The 25,421-nt window shown below is 39.1% G+C and overlaps 1 protein-coding gene across 3 annotated transcripts in view; it reads left to right on the plus strand.

Annotated features, from left to right (window-relative positions):
- kcnh1a (potassium voltage-gated channel, subfamily H (eag-related), member 1a) overlaps positions 1-25,421 on the plus strand; it is a 93,261-nt gene that overhangs the window by 16,803 nt on the left and 51,037 nt on the right. For 2 of the 3 annotated variants that reach the window (XM_047352264.1, XM_047352266.1), the window contains 6 exons: positions 4,788-4,894; positions 8,804-8,932; positions 9,506-9,624; positions 10,907-11,299; positions 18,665-18,691; positions 25,153-25,310. In XM_047352264.1, the coding sequence (XP_047208220.1) occupies positions 4,788-4,894; positions 8,804-8,932; positions 9,506-9,624; positions 10,907-11,299; positions 18,665-18,691; positions 25,153-25,310 (933 nt within the window). The remainder of the gene's footprint in view (positions 1-4,787; positions 4,895-8,803; positions 8,933-9,505; positions 9,625-10,906; positions 11,300-18,664; positions 18,692-25,152; positions 25,311-25,421) is intronic. The other variant, XM_047352265.1, reaches the window with a different exon arrangement.

Raw genomic sequence — 25,421 nt, forward strand, 5'->3', positions numbered from 1 at the left:
TCAACTTTGCCAGTCTTTGCTCATATCCTAGCTTTTTTTAAACGTGTTGCTAGCATCACATTCAGATTTATTGAAAATTTGCCAAAAAACGTTGATCAGTTTTCACATGTCTCTGTAGTGTATTCAATTGGATACAACTGATGATTATTTTGCTAATCAATAAATCTATCAATTATTTTTTGATAATTGGATAGCAAAAGTTGCTTAATAGAAGATTTTTACAGAATTTTAAATGCAAAATGTATGTATTTTGTGTACAATTTTGGCCTAATTGCTGTCATGTTTCGATTTAGTAGTGGACATGAGGTGCAGGACAAGCAGAGACAGTTAGTGAGATGATCACGCTTTAATGAGTTGAGCCAACTTACAGATACTGTACAGATGCTTAACAGGCAATCCAGGTAACAAAGTTCATGACAACAGTCCTGGTTTCTGGATCGCTGGACAAACTCCAGCGATGAAGAACAAACTGACTAAATAAGACTAACTTAGTTCAACCAAATTAGACTAAGGACACCGCATTGAACAAAGGACAAAGATGAACTTAAATACAAACGAAGGTGGACCTAGGGCAGGTAAGCAGGGGGGAACAGGACACAGGTGTGGACACACTAGGAGACTGAGAGGCAGGTGAACCAAATAGTTATAAACGAGAACATGAGGAGCCAGACAAGACAAACAGTAAACAAACCCAAGAGACCAGAACACAGGAAGATAACATATCTAAGAATACAACTAAAAACACAGTTAACAGAGTAGAACCTAGAAAATAAAACACCAAAAACAAGGACTCAAGAACTAACCATACTTAGTAACAGAGAAACACTTGATTAAATGTAAACAAATAACAAACCGAAATTCCACATCGTGACATCGAGTAGGTTGCTCTCTCAGCAAATGGCAGGTTTAAGAGTCTGTATACTCTAGTTAACGATTTTTCAATTACTAAATTAGTTGATAATTATTTCAATAATCATTTAATCACGATTACTCTGATTAATTGTTTCAGCCCTAATGTACAGGTCCTTCTCAAAATATTAGCATATTGTGATAAAGTTAATTATTTTCCATGTCATGATGAAAATTTAACATTCATATATTTTAGATTCATTGCACACTAACTGAAATATTTCAGGTCTTTTATTGTCTTAATATGGATGATTGTGGCATACAGCTCATGAAAACCCAAAATTCCTATCTCACAAAATTAGCATATTTCATCCGACCAATAAAAGAAAAGTGTTTTTAATACAAAAAACGTCAACCTTCAAATAATCATGTACAGTTATGCACTCAATACTTGGTCGGGAATCCTTTTGCAGAAATGACTGCTTCAATGCGGCGTAGCATGGAGGCAATCAGCCTGTGGCACTGCTGAGGTCTTATGGAGGCCCAGGATGCTTCGATAGCGGCCTTTAGCTCATCCAGAGTGTTGGGTCTTGAGTCTCTCAACGTTCTCTTCACAATATCCCACAGATTCTCTATGGGGTTCAGGTCAGGAGAGTTGGCAGGCCAATTGAGCACAGTGATACCATGGTCAGTAAACCATTTACCAGTGGTTTTGGCACTGTGAGCAGGTGCCAGGTCGTGCTGAAAAATGAAATCTTCATCTCCATAAAGCTTTTCAGCAGATGGAAGCATGAAGTGCTCCAAAATCTCCTGATAGCTAGCTGCATTGACCCTGCCTTTGATAAAACACAGTGGACCAACACCAGCAGCTGACACGGCAACCCAGACCATCACTGACTGTGGGTACTTGACACTGGACTTCTGGCATTTTGGCATTTCCTTCTCCCCAGTCTTCCTCCAGACTCTGGCACCTTGATTTCCGAATGACATGCAGAATTGGCTTTCATCCGAAAAAAGTACTTTGGACCACTGAGCAACAGTCCAGTCCTGCTTCTCTGTAGCCCAGGTCAGGCGCTTCTGCCGCTGTTTCTGGTTCAAAAGTGGCTTGACCTGGGGAATGCGGCACCTGTAGCCCATTTCCTGCACACGCCTGTGCACGGTGGCTCTGGATGTTTCTACTCCAGACTCAGTCCACTGCTTCCGCAGGTCCCCCAAGGTCTGGAATCGGCCCTTCTCCACAATCCTCCTCAGGGTCCGGTCACCTCTTCTCGTTGTGCAGCGTTTTCTGCCACACTTTTTCCTTCCCACAGACTTCCCACTGAGGTGCCTTGATACAGCACTCTGGGAACAGCCTATTCGTTCAGAAATTTCTTTCTGTGTCTTACCCTCTTGCTTGAGGGTGTCAATAGTGGCCTTCTGGACAGCAGTCAGGTCGGCAGTCTTACCCATGATTGGGGTTTTGAGTGATGAACCAGGCTGGGAGTTTCAAAGGCCTCAGGAATCTTTTGCAGGTGTTTAGAGTTAACTCGTTGATTCAGATGATTAGGTTCATAGCTCGTTTAGAGACCCTTTTAATGATATGCTAATTTTGTGAGATAGGAATTTTGGGTTTTCATGAGCTGTATGCCAAAATCATCCGTATTAAGACAATAAAAGACCTGAAATATTTCAGTTAGTGTGCAATGAATCTAAAATATATGAATGTTAAATTTTCATCATGACATTATGGAAAATAATGAACTTTATCACAATATGCTAATATTTTGAGAAGGACCTGTATAGGTCATGGTTTCAATCATTAATTAGCATACGGATTATGCCACATGCCTAGTATCCGTTTTACTCTGCCCTGCTCTCATTCACATACACTATATTACCAACAGAATTTGTCTGTGTACTTTTACATGTACATAAACTCTGATGACATCCTATTCTTAATATATAAGGTCCAATTTGTTGATAGATCCCCCATTGCCAGCAATAGCAACTTTAACTATTCTGTAAACATCTTCCACAAGGTTTAGGAGTGTGTTCATAGTTGGATAAGAAAACCAGAAGTGTCTCTCTAAATTGCCCTTAGGTGTGAATGAGTGTGTGCATGGTATTTAGTCCTGTGCGTTACTGTGTTGCCCTGCGATGGACTGGCGACCTATCCAGGGTGTACCCTGCCTCCCACCCATAAACTGCTGGAGATAGGCACCAGCTTCCCCGCGACCCACTAAAGAGAGAAGAAGCAGTAGGAAATGACTGACTGACCCTTTGAGAAACTTTTTGCACAGTCAAAAACACAGTAATACTAAATAAGAACCTTGGAGAAACACTCACTTGTTACACATGTTCTTATAATTTTACATCAAAAGAAATTAAAGCAATTTCAGTGGCCTATATATAATTTTGGTCATAAGTGGGTTAAAACCCTGATATTGTTTAAGCACAATACCAGACAGAATCCTCACTCATGTCAATTAATTTATTATTATTTTGGCTACCTTTCTAGAAACAGCGCTTCAACAGAGTGCAGTTGCAGCATTTCTTTCTGTCTTTGCTGTATCTCCCGCCCATAATTGATACGATCGCATCCAAAAAAATCTCAGTTTAGTCAGCTAGTTTTGAGTGGCATTAACCTTAAGTATTCTTATGTATAAAGGGAAGCCAATTCCCAAATCTTCAAGTTTAAATGAGGGGAGACACACGTTATCAATATGGGTCCTCACAAAGTTGGTAAAAATCTCCCGCATGTATACTACAGGTGAACTACTTCTCGGCTGCCCTTGCAAACACGGACACTCACTAGTCACTCAGCGCTTGCCTTGAGGGAAAAAGTTGTGGCTCTTTCGTTATGACATATGCAAAGTTTGCCCTTAGAAAACACAATCTTTCATTGCTTCTTTATGTTCTTGTGTAGGCACATTTCTTTAAGTTTCCTCTTTATCCTTTAGCTTCTTATGCTAGTTTTTATGTAGCAACATTACACTGAACAGTGCTGTCATTGTCTATCTTTTAAATCAAAATACAGTGTTTTGTTTTTTTACACAGAAAAATGCAAATCTGTAAAGAAAACTGTTCTTTATTTTTCTTTTCGAGGACAATGTATACAAAAGAAACTATAATAGTATTGTGATTTCACTGTAAATAATTCGTGATATCACATTTCTGGAATATCATCCACCCCAACGCTGGCCTTAGACTTTATGCAGACAGACTGTGTCAAAATCTGCAGCTTCAAACACATTAGCCGAAGTTGGCAACACCTTTTTAGACAGGACTCCTGGCTGTTTTCTTTCCAGTGATCAGCAGAGAGGTATCTGCAGGGCAAGACTAAATGTAAACAGCATAAATAAAGAACAGCCTCAAAAATTAGGCATTCTGTAACTTTCAACTTGATAGAAATGTACATAAATTTGGCTATAATCTCAGCACAACTGAAAACTGGCCACAAGTGACCTTAATGGGCACCGTTTAAACTTTTTAATGTTTATGTTTAACTTAAAAATTAGGAAACCATATGTAAAGAAAAAGAAACCTACTCAAAGTAGTTGTTTCCAGTAATATGTTGTTCTTCCAGACAACAGAGAATGTGGTGTATCTTTCCTGTTGCTGAGACATTTTACAGTTAGCGGAGTGACTCTAGAGAGCTTACAACAATAATGGAGGTAGAAGCAGCTGCTCATTTGAAAATGACAAAGGTAAATTTGGCAGCTTGAGGGCGACGCTCGTCTGGAAATGACAGCATAGATGATTATAAACCTGTTCTGCATTTTGTCTTCTGTGGAAAAAGAGAAAAAAGGGCATCCTTCACATCCTTCATAACTGACACATAAAAACAAAAGAGTAGTTGCTTGTTGGATATACAGTAGTCATAAATCTGTCTTTGCTCAGCAATCTGAGCAGGGCTGTCTATTGAATATTCAAATGTCTTCTCTTTTGTTTCTTTTCAGCTTTATGTATGGGGAGCTCACTGACAAGGACACGACGGAAAAAGTCCGACTAACGTTCGAGAATTATGAGATGAACTCATTTGAAATCCTGATGTACAAGAAGAACAGTAAGTAGCAGAGGCGAATTTGAAGAAAAGAGAAATGAGAGTCTCCACTTCTTTGTAATGTAAATGCATTCAGAACCTCTGTAGTGTAGAGCTGGAGTTCAAAGGCAGCCCAGAACATTTCAGCGTCTGTAGAAATGTGCTAATTGGTTTAAGAGCCAGACTGGAAATGAAAAAACTTTCCAAAGGAAAATATGGTTCTGTTTGTTTCTCTGTGCAGGTGTAATGTAATAGAACATTACAGTTTCTATTATCTAATGAAAAAATGTGTTCTTAAAACTAACCAAGGCCCATTTTTAAACTGTGATGAATTAAAATAATCAATGCTTTTTTGTTGGTTGTATGAAAATCAAACAATTACAAATTACCTGTTGAAATAAATTAGAAACCTTTCCAGAATTAAATGGATGCCTTTCATAAAAAATAAAATAATATTAATTCAACATAGCGTATATGGATTTAGTTAATAATAACCAATGTGAGTTGACCAAGCTTATTTATAAGTATTACTTCTCAGTTTAACTGGTGTGGTTTTAACTATTTTTTGATTACTTCTTAAATGAGCTAAAATATTTTCTCCCAGGCTTGATCATAATCTTGTTTTGCTTATTTTTTCATTCACTTGACAAAATTTACACAAATCACCAAGGTACAAAATCCATTTATGTGTTACTTAATGGTTCAACTTATATAGAGTGAATTTAGATAGATCTAACCATGCTTATTTGAAGAACATTTACAATAACCTATTTATTTAACAATCTGGTCCAAATGAATTAGAACAAGATCTAGTAAAAGAAACAAAATTTTATATGTAGAAAGAGTGAAGTGTTAGATACTTTTGTAAGTTTTTTTGTAGGTCTGTATAATTATGAGAAAAACAAGGGGCATGGAAAATATATATACATTTTCAGAGTTTTTCATTGTCTGAAGATAAAAATGTGGGTTTCTGACAATCAGTTGGTCCAGTCAGAGTTGTTTACAATGGCCTCCTATTCACCTACTTTTTAACCATAGTGCCAGCTTTTTTTATCTTTAAAAACCCATCTTTAGTTTATCATTTTTGATTAGCTCGATGTCAAAACAAATTTTAGGATTCTGAGATATCGTTCCATTTTTAAACTAAAGGATGAAAAATACAAAAACTTTAACGTGAATCTGGCAGTGCAACCAAAATTTGTCATTTGTCCTGACTCATCATTAAACTCACCAGGGTGAGATACAACAACGACAAACCCTGGTTCACAGCCAAACTCAGAAGGTTAAGACTGGATAAGGAAGAGGCCTTCAGTAGTGGGCACAAAGACATATACAGAGAGAAGTACAAGTTTGGCAAGGCAGTGAAAGAGGCCAAACGACTGTACTCTGAGAAGCTCCAAAACCAGTTCTCAGCCAACGACTCTTCATCTGTCTGGAAAGGGCTCAAGCAGATCACCAACAACAAGCCGAAAGCCCCCCACTCCATCAACGACCGACGCCTCGCCAACGACCTGAACGAGTTCTACTGCCGCTTTGAAAGACAAAGGGACAGTCCTGCAACCATCCCCCACGACACCCCCAACAGCTGCAGCCACAATCCATCACCCCCACCTCCCCAACCTCAAGAGGGGCCTTGGCACCTCCAACCCCCACCCTGAAGTTCCCCCCCACCAGCCCCCTGCCCACGCCGGGGACGGCTCTTTCCATCCAGGAGAGGAACGTCAACAAACTCTTCAGGAGACAGAACCCCCAGAAAGCTGCTGGACCGGATTCTGTCTCACCAGCCAGCCTGAAGCACTGCGCTGATCAGCTGTCTCCAGTCTTCACAGACATTTTTAACACCTCACTGGAGACATGTCATGTGCCAGCCTGCTTCAAGTCCTCCGCCATCGTCCCTGTTCCCAAGAAGCCAAGGACCACAGGGCTTAATGACTTCAGACCCGTTGCCCTGACCTCTGTGGTGATGAAGTCCTTTGAGCACCTTGTGCTCTCACACCTAAAAGACATCACCGACCCCCTCCTGGACCCCCTGCAGTTTGCCTACAGAGCCAACAGGTCTGTAGACGATGCAGTCAACCTAGCCCTTCACTTCATCCTCCAGCACCTGGACTCCACAGGAACCTACGCCAGGATCCTGTTTGTGGATTTTAGCTCTGCCTTCAACACCATTGTCCCAGCTCTGCTCCAGGAGAACCTCTCCCAGTTGAGTGTGCCCGACTCCACCTGCAGGTGGATCACTGACTTCCTGTCTGACAGGAAGCAGCGCATGAGGCTGGGGAAGCACGTCTCTGACTCCTTGACCATCAGCACTGGTTCCCCCCAAGGCTGTGTTCTCTCTCCTCTGCTCTTCTCCCTGTACACCAACAGCTGCACCTCCAGTCACCAGTCTGTCAAGCTTCTGAAGTTTGCGGACGACACCACCCTGTTTGGACTCATCTCTGATGGTGACGAGTCCGCGTACAGATGGGAGGTGGACCATCTGTTGGACTGGTGCAGCCAGAACAACATTGAGCTCAACGTTCTAAAGACAGTGGAGATGGTTGTGGACTTCAGGCAGAACCCAGCCCCACCTGCCCCCATCACCATCTGTGACTCCACAATTGACACTGTGGAATCTTTCCGCTTCCTGGGAACCATCATCTCCCAGGATCTCAAGTGGGAGCCAAACATCAGCTCCCTCATCAAGAAAGCCCAGCAGAGGATGTTCTTCCTGCGGCAGCTGAAGAAATTCAACCTGCCAAAGATTATGATGGTGCACTTCTACACAGCCATCATTGAGTCCATCCTCACCTCCTCCATCACCATCTGGTACGCCGCTGCTACAGCCAAGGATAAGGGCAGGCTGCAGCGTGTCATTCGGTCTGCTGAGAAGGTGATTGGCTGCAGTCTACTGTCGCTCCAGGAACTGTACACCTCCAGGACCCTGAAGCGGGCAGGGAAGATTCTGGCTGATCCCTCCCACCCCGGTCACAGACTCTTTGAGACTCTCCCCTCTGGCAGGAGGCTGCGGTCCATCCGGACCAAAACCTCACGCCACAAGAACAGTTTCTTCCCATCTGCCACCAGCCTTGTTAACAAAGCCCGGAAACCACCCTGACATTCTCCCTTTCCCCCACACCCCCCCTTTTTTTTTTAGGTGACAGGACACTTGTAACTTGCAACTCCATGCGATACATTAACGCTCAGCTTGGACTCCTGCTTTACTTGCACACTGATCACCTGCACTGTTGTACCGCTCTGGCATCCTATACCGCTCTACATTTACTCTCACTCACTTAAAACTGTGCACATATATTTATATTATATTGTAGATATGTTTATACTGTTTAATTTGTATTGTATTGCACCGACTACGCCAAAACAAATTCCTTGTATGTCCAAAAACGTACTTGGCAATAAAGCTTTTCTGATTCTGATTCTGAAAATCAGTTAACATAATACCAGTAAAGATGTCCAAGGAAAATCAGGCGTAGATATTTTGTTAAATGGAATTATGGCTAATCCCAGATCCAGAGATTATAACCCATATGTCAGACACACATGTTTTTAGTAACATACCTACTGTGATTTTTTTATATTTATTTCTTTAGACCAGAAATTCATTATTGTTTCCTGTTTCTTAGAACCTGTTGTATTTATGGTGTTTGAGGTTTATATATTCAAACATCTGTTGTACATAAAAGGTTAATATTTGCATTTATATCCTAAAAGATGTGTAGAAAATTTGACAAAGAAATCTGAAAATTTGAATTTAGAATAATATTGAACATTGAATTCAAAATGTGTGGCAACCTTGAACTTAAAGACTAAAATGACGATTTTGTATACATTTTTTACATTCATTCCATAAGTTGTATTATTTTCTACATTCATAAAGGGCCATGTCCTGTTAAAGTAAACAGATGAAACAGGTAAATATTCTTCTGTTTCCAGGGATGCCGGTTTGGTTTTTTGTGAAGATTGCTCCCATTCGAAATGAACAAGAAAAAGTGGTTCTGTTCCTGTGTACATTCAGCGATATCACAGCCTTTAAACAGCCCATTGAGGATGATTCTTCCAAAGGTTAGACACAATAATTCACATTTGTTCAACCTCATTAAATAGATCATCTACGTTGGAAGGATTTAAAAATATATATATATGTGTACATATTCACATTCATGCATGAGCATCAGACACATCAAGAAAATCTAGTTACATTTTCTTTCCCAGTGTGGTTTTCCTGAGGCACAGGTAACATCCAGCCTGTGCATTGCATATGTGATTTGGTACCCTGTCAAAAAAATACACAATCCATCATAATGATTATGGACACAGAGGATAAATTTACTGACCGGGATGAAAATGTGAAAAAAAAAAAAAGCAAAATGGAGCTTGAGATATTTCAAGAAAAAACTTTACAAATAAGCTGCAGAGAGAAAACAGGATCTTTGGTTTAACTAAACTAAAACTGTGAGTGTTATTTGTTTAAATGGACAGGGATCTGATGACTGGATGTGAAAACTAAAAAGATGATGCTAATGCTTCTTTATACCATATAGTAGAAGATGGCTGTTTTAAGCAATGACCCCCAAGATTGAAAGGCATGTTAAGGTCCTTGGGAACATACCCACAATCTGTTTTAATGAACTCCAGGTTGGGGGAAGTTTGCCCGACTGACTCGAGCTCTAACAAGCAGCAGGGGAGTCTTACAGCAGCTACAACCTACAGTTCATAAAGGAGAGAATGTCCATAAGCACTCCCGTCTAGCTGAGGTAAGTTCAGTTTAACCCCAAAAGTGCAATATACACTGCTCAAAAAAATAAAGGGAGCGCTTAAACAACACAATATAACTCCAAGTAAGTCAAACGTCTGTGAAATCAAACTGTCAACTTAGGAAGCAACACTGATTGACAATCAATTTCACATGTTGTTGTGCAAATGGAATAGACAACGGGAGGAAATCTTTGGCGATCAGCAAGACACACTCAATAAAGGAGTGGTTCTGCAGGTGGGGACCACAGACCACTTCTCAGTACCTATGATTTCTGGTTGATGTTTTGGTCACTTTTGAATGTTGGTGGTGCTTTCACACTCGTAGTAGCATGAGATGGACTCTACAACCCACACAAGTGGTTCAGGTAGTGCAGCTCATTCAGGATGGCACATCAATGCGAACTGTGGCAAGAAGGTTTGCTGTGTCTGTCAGCATAGTGTCCAGAGCCTGGAGGCACTACCAGGAGACAGGCCAGTACACCAGGAGACGTGGAGGAGGCCGTAGGAGGGCAACAACCCAGCAGCAGGACCGCTACCCTTACCTTTGTGGAGGAACAGGAGGAGCACTGCCAGAGCCCAGTTTGGCAGTGGGTCAGTAGTGGTGTGGGGTGGCATTTCTTTGGAGGGCCGCATGGGTTCCTCCTAATGCAGGACAATGCTAGACCTCATGTAGCTGGAGTGTGTCAGCAGTTCCTGCAAGATGAAGACATTGAAGCTATGGACTGGCCCGCCCGTTCCCCAGACCTGAATCCGATTGAGCACATCTGGGACATCATGTCTCGCTCCATCCACCAACGTCACGTTGCACCACAGACTGTCCAGGAGTTGGCGGATGCTTTAGTCCAGGTCTGGGAGGAGATCCCTCAGGAGACCATCCACCGTCTCATCAGGAGCATGACCAGGCGTTGTAGGGAGGTCATACAGGTACATGGAGGCCACACACAATACTGAGCCTCATTTTGACTTGTTTTAAGGACATTACATCAAAGTTGGATCAGCCTGTAGTGTGTTTTTCCACTTTAATTTTGTGTGTGACTCCAAATCCAGGCCTCCATTGGTTAATAAATTTGATTTCCATTGATGATTTTTGTGTGATTTTGTTGTCAGCACATTCAACTTTGTACAAAACAAAGTATTGAATCAGAATATTTCATTCATTCAGATCTAGGATGTTATTTGAGTGTTCCCTATATTTTTTTGAGCAGTGTATTTTAGCCCAACAGGGAAAAATTTGTATATTTTTCTCCATTATCTTTCCTGTTGTGCACTACTCTTTGGCAGGTGCTGCAGCTTGGCTCTGACATCCTACCTCAGTATAAACAGGAGACCCCCAAAACACCTCCTCACATCATCCTGCACTACTGCCTCTTCAAGACCACATGGGACTGGGTCATCCTCATCCTCACTTTTTACACCGCCATCATGGTGCCCTACAACGTCTCCTTCAAGACAAAGCAAAACAACGTGACCTGGCTGGTGGTGGACAGCATCGTGGACGTCATCTTCTTGGTGGATATCGTTTTAAACTTTCACACCACATTCGTGGGCCCCGCTGGCGAGGTCATCTCAGACCCCAAGCTAATCCGCATGAACTACCTGAAAACCTGGTTTGTTATCGACCTGCTCTCCTGCCTGCCCTATGATGTCATCAACGCCTTTGAGAACGTAGATGAGGTGAGTCTGTTGCTGTCTGAAGAGGCATCAATCACATATAAGTTCAGTAATCAGTTCACTTAGTCACTGTAAATGAAAACTGAACGTTTTCAAAACCACATTTGAACAAAGGTTTAAATCAAATTGACAGATTATAACTTTTTAATTCTGTATTAAGTCACATTTAATCAGCAGTTTACATTAGAACGTTTTAGTTTATTTTCTTCTGTATTGATGGAAATAAGTCAGAATGAAGAGCATGCTTGTGTTTGAATTATCCAAATGTTTTTCCATGGTGATGAGTGTTTGCTGAAGAACCATCACAGGATCTTGAGATAATTGGCACATTTTAATTGGCAAAGTGGCGTCTTTGTTAAACTAGGGCACACTGAAGAGCACAGCGAGTCCGACACCCGAAAACCATTAACTCCTTCTGAAAGCTGACAAGGACTGAACCATTGAAAAATGTGGTTTAAAGAAGGCTTTCTTTATTACTGTAGTAGTGCTGAGCTCTACCGTTTTAGGTAAAATGGTAGTTTTATAATTTATTTTAGACATGATAAATGGAGGTTTTTCTGAATATCTGGCTCTTTTTTATTACTCTGTTTTTCGCTTGGAAAAGAAGGTGCAATAAACTTTATAGCACCGTCCAGAAGTATTGGAAACCCTTAGAAAGCCTTAGAATGAATTAATCTTTTATTGCAGTAGCATTATCTGATACTGACAATTAAAAAATAAATAAACCGCCTTATCTCATATATATATATATACACAACATCCCTTTTGCCAAAAGGACAGCACTAACTCATCTCCTATGACAAAAAAGAGCGACCTTTAAACATTGCTCTTTGCAAAATCTCTCTAAATCATCTGAAGTATTAGGTTCTCACCTATGCTGTCTATGCTCTTCAGCTCCCTCCACAAGTTTGCTTTTAGATTTAGGTCTGGATATTTAGATTGTCATGGAAGGAGGTTGATTTTGTTTTTGTGTAAGGACATTTTTTTTCTGTTAATTTGGCCATATTTGGATAATTATTCTGTTGGAAGACCTAACGATGAGACTTGACAATGGCCACTGGATTTTGTATTTCAAAGAATCTGTGATACATTGCACTCTAACAAGAACCCTTGGACTTTTGGAAGAGAGACAAGTCCACAGCATCGCTGATCCTTTTAATTATTGCTGACTGTATGTGCACATTTAGCTGAGTTGGTACAGTTGTGTTCAAAAAGGGAGCAGAGAGCAAAATCCTTATATTAATTTTATTTCCCTACATACAAATTCATTAAGAATACTTTACGTTCTGTTCCATAGCAAAACAGGTTGAAATACAGGTCCTTCTCAAAATATTAGCATATTGTGATAAAGTTAATTATTTTCCATAATGTAATGATGAAAATTTAACATTCATATATTTTAGATTCATTGCACACTAACTGAAATATTTCAGGTCTTTTATTGTCTTAATACGGATGATTGTGGCATACAGCTCATGAAAACCCAAAATTCCTATCTCACAAAATTAGCATATTTCATCCGACCAATAAAAGAAAAGTGTTTTTAATACAAAAAACGTCAACCTTCAAATAATCATGTACAGTTATGCACTCAATACTTGGTCGGGAATCCTTTTGCAGAAATGACTGCTTCAATGCGGCGTGGCATGGAGGCAATCAGCCTGTGGCACTGCTGAGGTCTTATGGAGGCCCAGGATGCTTCGATAGCGGCCTTTAGCTCATCCAGAGTGTTGGGTCTTGAGTCTCTCAACATTCTCTTCACAATATCCCACAGATTCTCTATGGGGTTCAGGTCAGGAGAGTTGGCAGGCCAATTGAGCACAGTGATACCATGGTCAGTAAACCATTTACCAGTGGTTTTGGCACTGTGAGCAGGTGCCAGGTCGTGCTGAAAAATGAAATCTTCATCTCCATAAAGCTTTTCAGCAGATGGAAGCATGAAGTGCTCCAAAATCTCCTGATAGCTAGCTGCATTGACCCTGCCCTTGATAAAACACAGTGGACCAACACCAGCAGCTGACACGGCACCCCAGACCATCACTGACTGTGGGTACTTGACACTGGACTTCTGGCATTTTGTCATTTCCTTCTCCCCAGTCTTCCTCCAGACTCTGGCACCTTGATTTCCAAATGACATGCAGAATTTGCTTTCATCCGAAAAAAGTACTTTGGACCACTGAGCAACAGTCCAGTGCTGCTTCTTTGTAGCCCAGGTCAGGCGCTTCTGCCGCTGTTTCTGGTTCAAAAGTGGCTTGACCTGGGGAATGCGGCATCTGTAGCCCATTTCCTGCACACGCCTGTGCACGGTGGCTCTGGATGTTTCTACTCCAGACTCAGTCCATTGCTTCCGCAGGTCCCCCAAGGTCTGGAATCGGTCCTTCTCCACAATCCTCCTCAGGGTCCGGTCACCTCTTCTCGTTGTGCAGCGTTTTCTGCCACACTTTTTCCTTCCCACAGACTTCCCACTGAGGTACCTTGATACAGCACTCTGGGAACAGCCTATTCGTTCAGAAATTTCTTTCTGTGTCTTACCCTCTTGCTTGAGGGTGTCAATAGTGGCCTTCTGGACAGCAGTCAGGTCGGCAGTCTTACCCATGATTGGGGTTTTGAGTGATGAACCAGGCTGGGTGTTTTAAAGGCCTCAGGAATCTTTTGCAGGTGTTTAGAGTTAACTCGTTGATTCAGATGATTAGGTTCATAGCTCATTTAGAGACCCTTTTAATGATATGCTAATTTAGTGAGATAGGAATTTTGGGTTTTCATGAGCTGTATGCCAAAATCATCTGTATTAAGACAATAAAAGACCTGAAATATTTCAGTTAGTGTGCAAGGAATCTAAAATATATGAATGTTAAATTTTTATCATGACATTATGGAAAATAATGAACTTTATCACAATATGCTAATATTTTGAGAAGGACCTGTATTTATTGAATTTGCTAACAAAGTAAGGTATTAAAAAAAGTTAGGCTGTGTCTGATTTTTCTTAATAAACTCAAAACCTTCAATGTTGAAACTAGGAGAGAACTAATTTTAAGTTGTATAACCTGATTATTGGCTGAGTCTCTAGCAATTGGCTATCCTTCAATCCATTAAAATGGTAGTTTTCTTTTTTCTTCTACTTCTTTCTGGTTTTGATTTCCATTTTAAAGCGTTTGAGAACATTTAGGCTGTGATCTTTTGGGTCTGTTTGTTTTCTATTACTCTACTACACCTTCGGGTTAGGGATTTGCCGGTATAGTTTCTACTAAAAACAGTGATTGATCTCATGTACGATGTTGGACCTCTATTATTTTGAACACAGCTGTATTTTCTCGTATTCATTTCCAGACTAAAAGATCAACACATATCTGACTGATTTGAATGGCATGTTCTTTTGTTTTCTTAATTTTGAAGAATTGCTGAGGCATCGTATTCATACCCCAGGAAAGCAAAGACAAGTAGTACTAATGAAAAGGTCCCAGACACTCTGATGAATTTTAAATTTTTTCTTTCATGTATTTTAAATGAATCATTACGGGGATACTAGTTAGGGACCAGTAATTTTATTGGAAATAATTATACTTATCCTACTGCAATAAAAGATAAATTTTTTAAGGCTTCTTAACACATTTTCCCCAGGGTCGCTGTTTGTATTATTTGATATGTGTTGATTAGATAAAGAAACAGTTTAAATCTCCTTCAAAGTACCTAGAAAACTATTAATCAAGATCAGTTTGAAAGATTTATTGCACACAAAAAATATTGGTGGTTTCCAAGATGTGCAAGGTGTTCCAGAAGGAGATATGTGTTTAGTGCCATTCACATTGATTAAACTCAGCTTCGCGGTGTTGCATTTGTCAGTTTTCATTGTAGATCATTGTGTGTTTGAGTCCCTCCAAGTGCTTAAACATGTCGCGGTTCATGATTTATGTGTGTTATTGTGTCAGTGTGAAATGCTGTGATAGCATTTAACAGTTCAGTGTATCAGAATAAGTCCAGCACTGGATTTCAGCTCTTGGGGACTATTAGGTTGCTCAAACAGTCTGAGGTAACGTGAAAATCGGTACTAAATCTTTAAAATAGGGCAGACCGCATCGATCTGTTTCTGCAAGTCCAGCATTTTGGTCCTTTCGGGATCAGTCAGAGCTGCTGCATCCGAAATGCTGACAAGTTCAAGTGTGGCAGAAACGTTCAGGGGTTTGAAAAAAGTACAAAACAAGAAACCTTTTGTGGTTTCAAAAGATGCTGTTTGGGGTTATTGTAACTTCTCTATATTACCGTGAGAAGAAACTTTTTCAGTAACAAAGGTAATAAAGATGTCAAAAAACTGAACAACGGTTTGTGACCAAATTTAGTCAGCTAATTTCCGTGAATTTACACATTTGACGTGTGATTTGGCATCTTTGGTTTAAAGTGTTTCAGATTCTCTGAGTTTTTACTCGCTAAAACAAAATTTTTTTTTCTTTGTTTTTAGTGTAAATGTAATCTGAAGAGCTTTGCATTTTGTACTGTCAAAACCTAATTGTGTCAATCTGGTATCTAGAGCATTGTAACATATATGAAGCTCAGACAAATCACCATGATGATGTCATATGATTCCAAATGCATGAATCTTGCTAATATTATATGTAAACAGATTAAAACAAATATTAAAATGATAAAAGTAAATTTGCATCTTAGCCTTGGAAATTAAGTCAATAAAATATAATGACATAACACAATTTTGTGCATGTTTTAAAGATTATTAAACATATAATTGAAACAAGAGAAGTGGAATAAAGAAATAATAATATAATAATAATAATCAAAATAATCAAGTTAAATAAGTAAGGGAATGAGACTAAACAGTGGAAGAATGAGAGAATAAATCAAAAACAATAATAAACATTTGAACATTGAACAAGTTTTGTTCAATTATGAACACATCACGAATTTGGGATTTGTACAGGTCCTTCTCAAAATATTAACATATTGTGATAAAGTTCATTATTTTCCATAATGTAATGATGAAAATTTAACATTCATATATTTTAGATTCATTGCACACTAACTGAAATATTTCAGGTCTTTTATTGTCTTAATACGGATGATTTTGGCATACAGCTCATGAAAACCCAAAATCCCTATCTCACAAAATTAGCATATCATTAAAAGGGTCTCTAAACGAGCTATGAACCTAATCATCTGAATCAACGAGTTAACTCTAAACACCTGCAAAAGATTCCTGAGGCCTTTAAAACTCCCAGCCTGGTTCATCACTCAAAACCCCAATCATGGGTAAGACTGCCGACCTGACTGCTGTCCAGAAGGCCACTATTGACACCCTCAAGCAAGAGGGTAAGACACAGAAAGAAATTTCTGAACGAATAGGCTGTTCCCAGAGTGCTGTATCAAGGCACCTCAGTGGGAAGTCTGTGGGAAGGAAAAAGTGTGGCAAAGTGTGGCAGAAAACGCTGCACAACGAGAAGAGGTGACCGGACCCTGAGGAAGATTGTGGAGAAGGGCCGATTCCAGACGTTGGGGGACCTGCGGAAGCAGTGGACTGAGTCTGGAGTAGAAACATCCAGAGCCACCGTGCACAGGTGTGTGCAGGAAATGGGCTACAGGTGCCGCATTCCCCAGGTCAAGCCACTTTTGAACCAGAAACAGCGGCAGAAGCGCCTGACCTGGGCTACAGAGAAGCAGCACTGGACTGTTGCTCAGTGGTCCAAAGTACTTTTTTCGGATGAAAGCAAATTCTGCATGTCATTCGGAAATCAAGGTGCCAGAGTCTGGAGGAAGACTGGGGAGAAGGAAATGCCAAAATGCCAGAAGTCCAGTGTCAAGTACCCACAGTCAGTGATGGTCTGGGGTGCCGTGTCAGCTGCTGGTGTTGGTCCACTGTGTTTTATCAAGGGCAGGGTCAATGCAGCTAGCTATCAGGAGATTTTGGAGCACTTCATGCTTCCATCTGCTGAAAAGCTTTATGGAGATGAAGATTTCATTTTTCAGCACGACCTGGCACCTGCTCACAGTGCCAAAACCACTGGTAAATGGTTTACTGACCATGGTATCACTGTGCTCAATTGGCCTGCCAACTCTCCTGACCTGAACCCCATAGAGAATCTGTGGGATATTGTGAAGAGAACGTTGAGAGACTCAAGACCCAACACTCTGGATGAGCTAAAGGCCGCTATCGAAGCATCCTGGGCCTCCATAAGACCTCAGCAGTGCCACAGGCTGATTGCCTCCATGCCACGCCGCATTGAAGCAGTCATTTCTGCAAAAGGATTCCCGACCAAGTATTGAGTGCATAACTGTACATGATTATTTGAAGGTTAACGTTTTTTGTATTAAAACACTTTTCTTTTATTGGTCGGATGAAATATGCTAATTTTGTGAGATAGGAATTTTGGGTTTTCATGAGCTGTATGCCAAAATCATCTGTATTAAGACAATAAAAGACCTGAAATATTTCAGTTAGTGTGCAATGAATCTAAAAATATATGACTGTTAAATTTTCATCATGACATTATGGAAAATAATGAACTTTATCACAATATGCTAATATTTTGAGAAGGACCTGTATATGGGAAGGGTTTCAAACATAAGGTGACTCCATGAACAATATTCTGAAGCAGAAAAGATTTATTTTTCATTGTCTCTAATCTTATTTATTTAAAACACTTAAAAAATATATTTGTTTTGCTCATTTTGCTGCAAATGTTAAATATACTGATTCACTGGGTTTTGAATTAGACTTGATACAGTAAATTGTATTTTCAAGGCAATTATTTTATTACATTTTAGGTGTCAGGAAGTTTCTTGTTAATATTAATTCTCAATGTTTCATTAACTTTAACATTTTAAAGATGTCAAGCGTTAAGATTTTAGGTGTTTATTGTTGTTTACAGTTAACTGAAAGATGTGGTAAGCAATACATTTCAAAGATGTTCTTCTGCTTCCTGTCTCCAACAACTCAGTGAATCCTGTTAGTTTCATATTGGTTGAAGGCGATCCATGTCTGTAATGTGCCGTTGATGAAACATATTGCTTCTGCTGCAGACATTAATGACTGGTATGAATAACTTTGATAGTTGTTTCTCCCCAGCAGGTCTTTATTAAAGAAAGGGTGGATGATTATTAAGGTTCTTCATGGCAGTTTCTAAGTTATAAGCAGTTCAGGGCATGCCTTGATCACACTGTAGATCTGGTTGTTTTTTTCTGTTTCACTTTTTGATTGTTTTGGGGTTTTCATGTATTTATTTGTTGCTTATCAGTAATTAAGTATTCTTTCTCATATTCCTCGCTTTTGTTTCTTCTTTTTCACCCCACCCCCCATTGTGTTTGCATGGCCTCACCCCCTCTCTCTTCTGCCTGTGTTCATGCATGGGACGTGATGGGAAGAATTGGAACCACCGAGCTGTCACCCAAGTAGGCTTCAGTTTGATTAGAATATGATAATGCACAGTTTTGAGTTTTTACTTCACACATGCACACTTGAGACTTTGGATAAACTTCATTAGGCTTTAAAAATAGGATTGTATTACTTATGACAAAGCTATTTAGTTAATTTAACTCATTCTAGCATTAAAATTGCAGATGTTACTTCATAAGTCTTTTATAGGCCCTCTGACCTTTCTTTCTTTCCTGCCTTATAGGGCTGAACATAACTACAAACTTCAATGCATTTTATTGGGATTTTATTTGAAAAAGCAAAATAAATTTGTGAAGTAGAAGAAAAAAAGAATGCATTTTGTTTAACAATAAAAATCTGATAGGTGTGATATGCATCTGTATTCAGCCCCTTGAGTCAATACTTTGTAGAACCTCCGTCATAGTATTTACGCCCAGCTTTGCACATCTAGAGAATTTTGCCCGTTTTTTTGTTTTTTGCAGACCTGTTTTTATTTTAACCCTGTATGTTTAGGCTTGTTGTTCACCTTCAAGGTGAACTCCTGCACCAGTATCTAACACGTTTTGTTTTAGGATTATCCTGTATTCAGCTCTGTTTGTCTTCCCATCAACTCTAATTGGCTTCCATATTCCTGCTGAATAAAGCATCTCAGCAGCATGATGACTTCAGGGTTATGTGCAGCATTTGTTTTCTGCCACACACAGCACTTTGCATGTAGACCAAGAAGTTACATTTTTTTCTCATCTTACAAAAGCACATTTTTCCACATGTTTGCTGTGTCACCCAACATGAACTAAATGGGACTACTTTGGTTGTTTTTTTGCCACTCTTGCATGAAGGCTGGATTTCTTAAGTTTAGAACTAGTAGTTGTCCTGTCAATGGATTCTACTTCCTGAGCTGTAGATCTCTGCAACTCCTCCAGAGTTCCCATGGGCCTCTTGGCTGTTTCTCTGGTTAATGATGCTAATCCATGCATGTCAGTTTAGATTGACAGCCATGTGTTGGTAGGTTTGAATTTGTGCTATGCTCTTTTTATTTGGGTGATGGATTGAACAGTGGTCTGTGAGATGTTCAAAGCTTTGAAGATCTGCTTGATAGCCAAACCATGCTTTTAAATTCTCCATACCTTTATCCCTGACCTGACCAAATGATGGACTCTATTTACTAATTAGATGATAGCTAAACCCCGTGGGTCGCACTGGATTTTATTCAGGGGTACTGAAGTAAAGCGGGCTGAAAACAAATGCACACCACACCAAAAATATTTCAAAACCTTTTACCTCTATTTCACAACTGTAGATGCCTTTGTGTGGGTCTGTCACATAAAATATCTATATAACAAAATAATTTGTGGTTGTCATGTGACGAAATGTGAAAGATTGAAAGGGATATGAATGCCTGTAAAAGGAGATGTATCTAATTGTGAATTTGTTTGCATTGCTGTAGGGCGGCCACCAGAATATATTTTTTTAGTGGCACTGATTAGATTTGGGAGTTACTTTCCTAGAACAAGATCTGATAAAGGACATTTGATGCCATGAGGAGCAGTAATTAGATGATCTAAATGCCGGACACTAGAGGTAATAGGACAAAAGGAAGAGAAAAGGCTAATAAAACTTTCTAAAGCCTAAAGCTCTGCAAAACTAAGGCAGGTTGTAGGCTACAAAAGGCCAAGTACCAAAAAATCCATCTTAAATAAAAAAAAAATCATAAGTTCAAAGCAGTTTGAATCTCAGCAGGGGCTGATGAGACACAGATGGAAACAATAAATATAATCACAGGAACAGAAAAGTGGAAGAGCAAATCCAGATATAAAATGCATGGACAGACTACTGAAATAAAACAGAACCCATAAGATAAACAAGCCACAAAGAAGTCTAATGAAACGAAAAAGACACACTTAAACTGAGCCTCTAATGTCTGCACATCATAACAAAGGAACCAAACAGTACCAGAAAAATAGATAATTCTTCATCATAAAAGCTGCAAATACAAAACAATACATACCATTTAGCAGTTGATCTGTGAAACAGCAACTTACTTACCTATGAATTATAATATACTGTATGGTTAATTTCAAAATCCAATGACTCGAATAAAATAGAATAGAATAAAATAGAATAGAATAAAATGATCTTGTGTTTCCCCCCTCTGGGGAAATTCAGGTGTATCGGCAGCAAAGTGACAATTTAATTTCTCCATTGTGAGATCAATAAAGTCTAAAATTATTATTTTTAATTATTGTTTGTATTAGAAAGTGTGCCAAATATAGAAATTGGTCACCAGAAATATAGAAAATTTGGTACGGTCGGCTATGAAGCGGCGGACTGTGAGCAGCGCGGATTCTGTTCACCCAACTATGTTCTGCCCTTTACGCTTTAACCATTGAGCAGGATGTCCGATCTGACACATGGCTTTTACTTATCCTTAAAGACTAACGTGTTTAAAGATAAGTTGAGATAAACTGCTGGTTGAAAACAACATGATTCTGGTTATATTGCTAATCCAGCCCTAGGTTAATTGAACACAACATGTTTTGGTTACGGGTGGGCATGGTTGGTGTTATCAAGGTGAACAGAGGATCTAAAAATACGACAAATTAACCCCCCAAAAATGTCTGTCATCCGGTTTCTGTAGTCTAAAGTCCTTTTATTCAGAGACCTTACAAAGTACCAAAGTGAGTGGAGTTTTCTCTGACTTTATGACACATAAAGTGGGGTAGCATTTCCCCTCCCCCACCTGTAACTGTGCACCAATGGCCAGCTGGCTAAATGATAGCAACTTAACTTTTCACTTGCTTAGAACAAAGACGAATTTGGATATTTGGAAGTATTATTTTTGGTCTCAAAAACTGATATGTATGGTATTAGCACTAAAGCAGTGCCACCCGTCACTGCTGTTAAGGTAAGGCTGTTTTAAAACTGCATTTGGCGAGCTATGAGCCACATGTCTGTTGATCACATCACTGCTTTTCACAATCCTAGCAGATTGCCAGACTAATTCACCAGCTATTATCATCCTGTTAGACTTGCGTCACTCTTAGAAAATAATAATAAAACAGAGTGGCTAAATGCAGCATTTAATAGCTTTTCTATATTTTTAAGTCAGTGCATCAAAATTAAACTAATAGCAACTTACTGCTATAGATAACAGTATTATAACTGTACCAATCATTATGCCAGATTATTTCATTAGCAGTAAAAGTAATTAAAAGTAAAAGTACTTTTTTGTACAAACTGTGGTTAAACTTACTTTCAACAACTTAAGAATATCTTTCCATCCCATGTTTAGTTAGAGCTAGCATACAGGGCCAAAAAAAGGTGGCTAATGTCTAATATTAGGACTACCAGGGAGTGGGTTGAGAAATATAACCAATAACTTGAATTATTAAACAAGTAATATTTTTGTTTTTGTTTGTCTCTTTATTACTTTTTTCCAATCTAAGACTTTTATTAACAAACAAGTTAGTTTGGATAAATTTGAAATGCAGCCTCAGTATAAAACACAGAATAAAATGTTTCCTATCTATATTGACTTTAAATTGAGCTCTTTGGTCAAAGTTTAAATATTGAACATAGCATGCACTGGCTTTTTCTAGCAATTCAGCAGGTAAAAGGTAAATGTTATCCAAAGTGAACAAACTCTTTTTCTAGTGTGAACTAAAGTAATTTCCACTAACCATTCACATTAACATTATTTTACAGCCAGACCTCATTCATCCTGTAGAAGAAGTTCAATGAAGTCTCATCAAGTTGTAGAATGGTTAGAAATGGCCGTCCGTGAAGTATGATGAGGTTCCTTCTGTTGTCTTCATTAACCCAACATCTGGGTTAGCTTTTGGTTAAAACTGCCCAACCTGTGTAGCAACAGGCTAAACTCTGCATGTGGGTTGAATAAATACCTCATCTATTTTGCTTGTAGGAGTTCATCTTCTAAGTCAAGCCGAAAAAGGTCAAGGTGACAAAGTTTCAGAGCAAAACAACATACAACAGACGATGCTGCAGAGGAGCAAATAATTAGATTATTCTGAATAGGATATAAATAAATTATAACAAACTTGTGGAAAGATCTTGCCTTTATTGGATTGGTCCCAAAGCCTTTTTGGTGCATAGCTGCTGTACTGCTCTCTCTGGGTTCTCTGAGTGCTGTGAATCATCTCTTTTTGCCCCACAGAGTTATAAGTTATTCATTTGGTCGTCACATTTGAGACAAAAGGGTAATGTGATTACCCCTTTGATTATATTTTATTCTCAATAACTGAGATCTATCAGCTCTGACCTAGTAAGCATGCTCATGTTAAATAAAACATACATGGTGAGTGGAAATGGAAAAACAGTCATTTGGATCTATCTAAAAAAAGAAAGCTATTCACCATATAAAGAGCCAAGTTGCCATTTTTCTCTCACTGTCTGACATTAAATCAGACAAAGTCAATCCTGTTTTAAGTCTGTTAGAATTACCAAAATTATTTTCATTTGCTAAACGTCAGAATAATGAGAAATAATATTTGAAAAGGATTTTTTGTATTATTTTAAAATTCAGCATTTACATACACGAGGGCTACGGTGCCTTTAAAAAATCTGGGAAAGCCCCAAAAGGTAGATCCACAACATGAGTTAAATGGAGGCGAAACTGTGGATATATTTTAAGGCAACACTAATATATTAAATAAATAATATCAATAATATCATAATAAATCATCAAGTTATCAGGAAGAGAAGTGTGGACCCCTACAATTCATGTTCCAATTTGGGTACAATTTCCAGTTGCCTGAAGGGGGCATATTCATCTGTTTTAACAATTACATGCAAGTATTGTAGGAAAGTCCAGCCATCATATCGTCTAGGAAGAAGATGTGTTCTGTGTCCCAGAGATCAACGTGTTTTGGTGCGAAATTTGCATATCAACCCCAGAACAAAAGCAAAAGACCTTGTGAAGATGCTGGCTGAAGCTGGTAAGAGAGTGTCAAAATCCACAGTGAAACACGTCCATGTACTGAAATGGACCGAAGGACACTCAGACAGGAAGAAGCCATTATGCCAGATTATACTTTGTATATGCACTTAGAGGGAAAGACCTTAATAACTGGAGACATGTCCTCTGGTCTGATGAAACTAAAACTGAAGTGTTTGACCATAATGGACATCATTACGTTTGGAGGACAAAGGTGGAGAACCTCATCCCAGTTGTAAAATAAGGGGGTGGCAGCATTATGTTGTGGAGCTTTTTTGTTGTAGGAGGGACTGCTGTACTTAACAGAGTAGATTGCATCATCAGGACAGAACGGTATGTGAAAACTCTGACGAAACATCTAAAAACATCAGGAAGTTAAAGCTATCGCACACATGGGTTGTCCAAAAGCACAGTGACCCTAAGCTTGCCTACAAATGTGTCTAGAAGTAGCTTACGGGCCAAAAGTCAATGTTTAGGAGTGACCATTATAAGTGTCTGATCTAAGGGCTAGAAAGTGATTTCATAGAAGCTGAAGTTTAGGTGTCTGATAGGCATCTCCAACAGATCAAGTGACAGCTAACACAGCAGTTGTACTCGCATTGCAGACCACAGCACTTTAGCAAAATCAATACCCGGATAGTTCACAGACACACGCATAAAGAATACCAACAGAACTGCAGAGCAGACTGATGGGATTGCAGTTGTCGCTTTGAATCAGTGAGAGGGCGTTTCAGGCTGCAGCTGAGCTGAGTAGACATTTAGCCTTTGGTTATAGCTGCTCAGGGATAGAAAGTTTCATCACATTGTAAAGGAATGCTTTTACAATCAAATCCTGATGAACATTTATTTTTGTCATTTTTTTACCATGTTGCTGCTGCTATCACAAATTAAGCAAATTAAGGCGAATGAATTTTCAGGCAGGTTTCACTTTCTATGTTTCATGCTCACATTTGCTGTGGATTTTTACTTTAATGCTCACATGTCCAAAACAATCCCTGGAGCACAATTTATTTAAGCTGACTAACTTTATTCTGTGTGTCTCTTTTTCGTATCTGTTAAAAAAGCAAAACAAATTAAGAATGTACAGATAATGTTTTTCTTGATAATGACATTTATAATAAATACTGAGAAAAATAAATTTTTTAATAAATTGCAGCATTATCAAATCTCTCACACACAATACATAAAAACTGACTCAAATGTCAGAAGGCAAAACAAACTAATCCTTATCCAGCTGTTAAACCTTTATTTTAAATTTTTAAAGTTTGCCTTTTAGGAATAAAAACTATTACATATTAAGATAATTTTTAAACGTAGTGAAAACAGAAAGAAATGAGTCAAATGCAGTATAATTTATAAATATTCTTTCTTGACAAAAAGAGACATTCAATTGACACTGAGGAGCACAAATATAATAAACCAAAAAAAAAAAAATGTTGAACAGCTTTCAAAACTTTAAAAAACTCTACTTAGATTCTCCGAATGTTCTCATGTAACATTTCTCCTGTTTCACTCTTCTTTCAGGGGATCAGCAGTCTGTTCAGCTCTCTTAAAGTAGTCCGGCTTCTCCGTTTGGGTCGGGTCGCCCGTAAACTGGACCACTACATCGAGTACGGGGCGGCCGTTCTGGTGCTGCTGGTCTGTGTTTTTGGGCTGGCGGCACACTGGCTGGCCTGCATCTGGTATGTCTCTATGTTTGTCCCAGATCAGCTAAAACATTATATAACACATTTTCGTTCAGCAATATTGCAGTGCATTGATTGCAGAGCCATTTCATACAAAAGAGGTCAGCA

The sequence above is a fragment of the Girardinichthys multiradiatus genome, chromosome 22 (genome assembly GCF_021462225.1).
Source record: "Girardinichthys multiradiatus isolate DD_20200921_A chromosome 22, DD_fGirMul_XY1, whole genome shotgun sequence".
In the NCBI taxonomy this organism is placed as follows: domain Eukaryota; kingdom Metazoa; phylum Chordata; class Actinopteri; order Cyprinodontiformes; family Goodeidae; genus Girardinichthys; species Girardinichthys multiradiatus.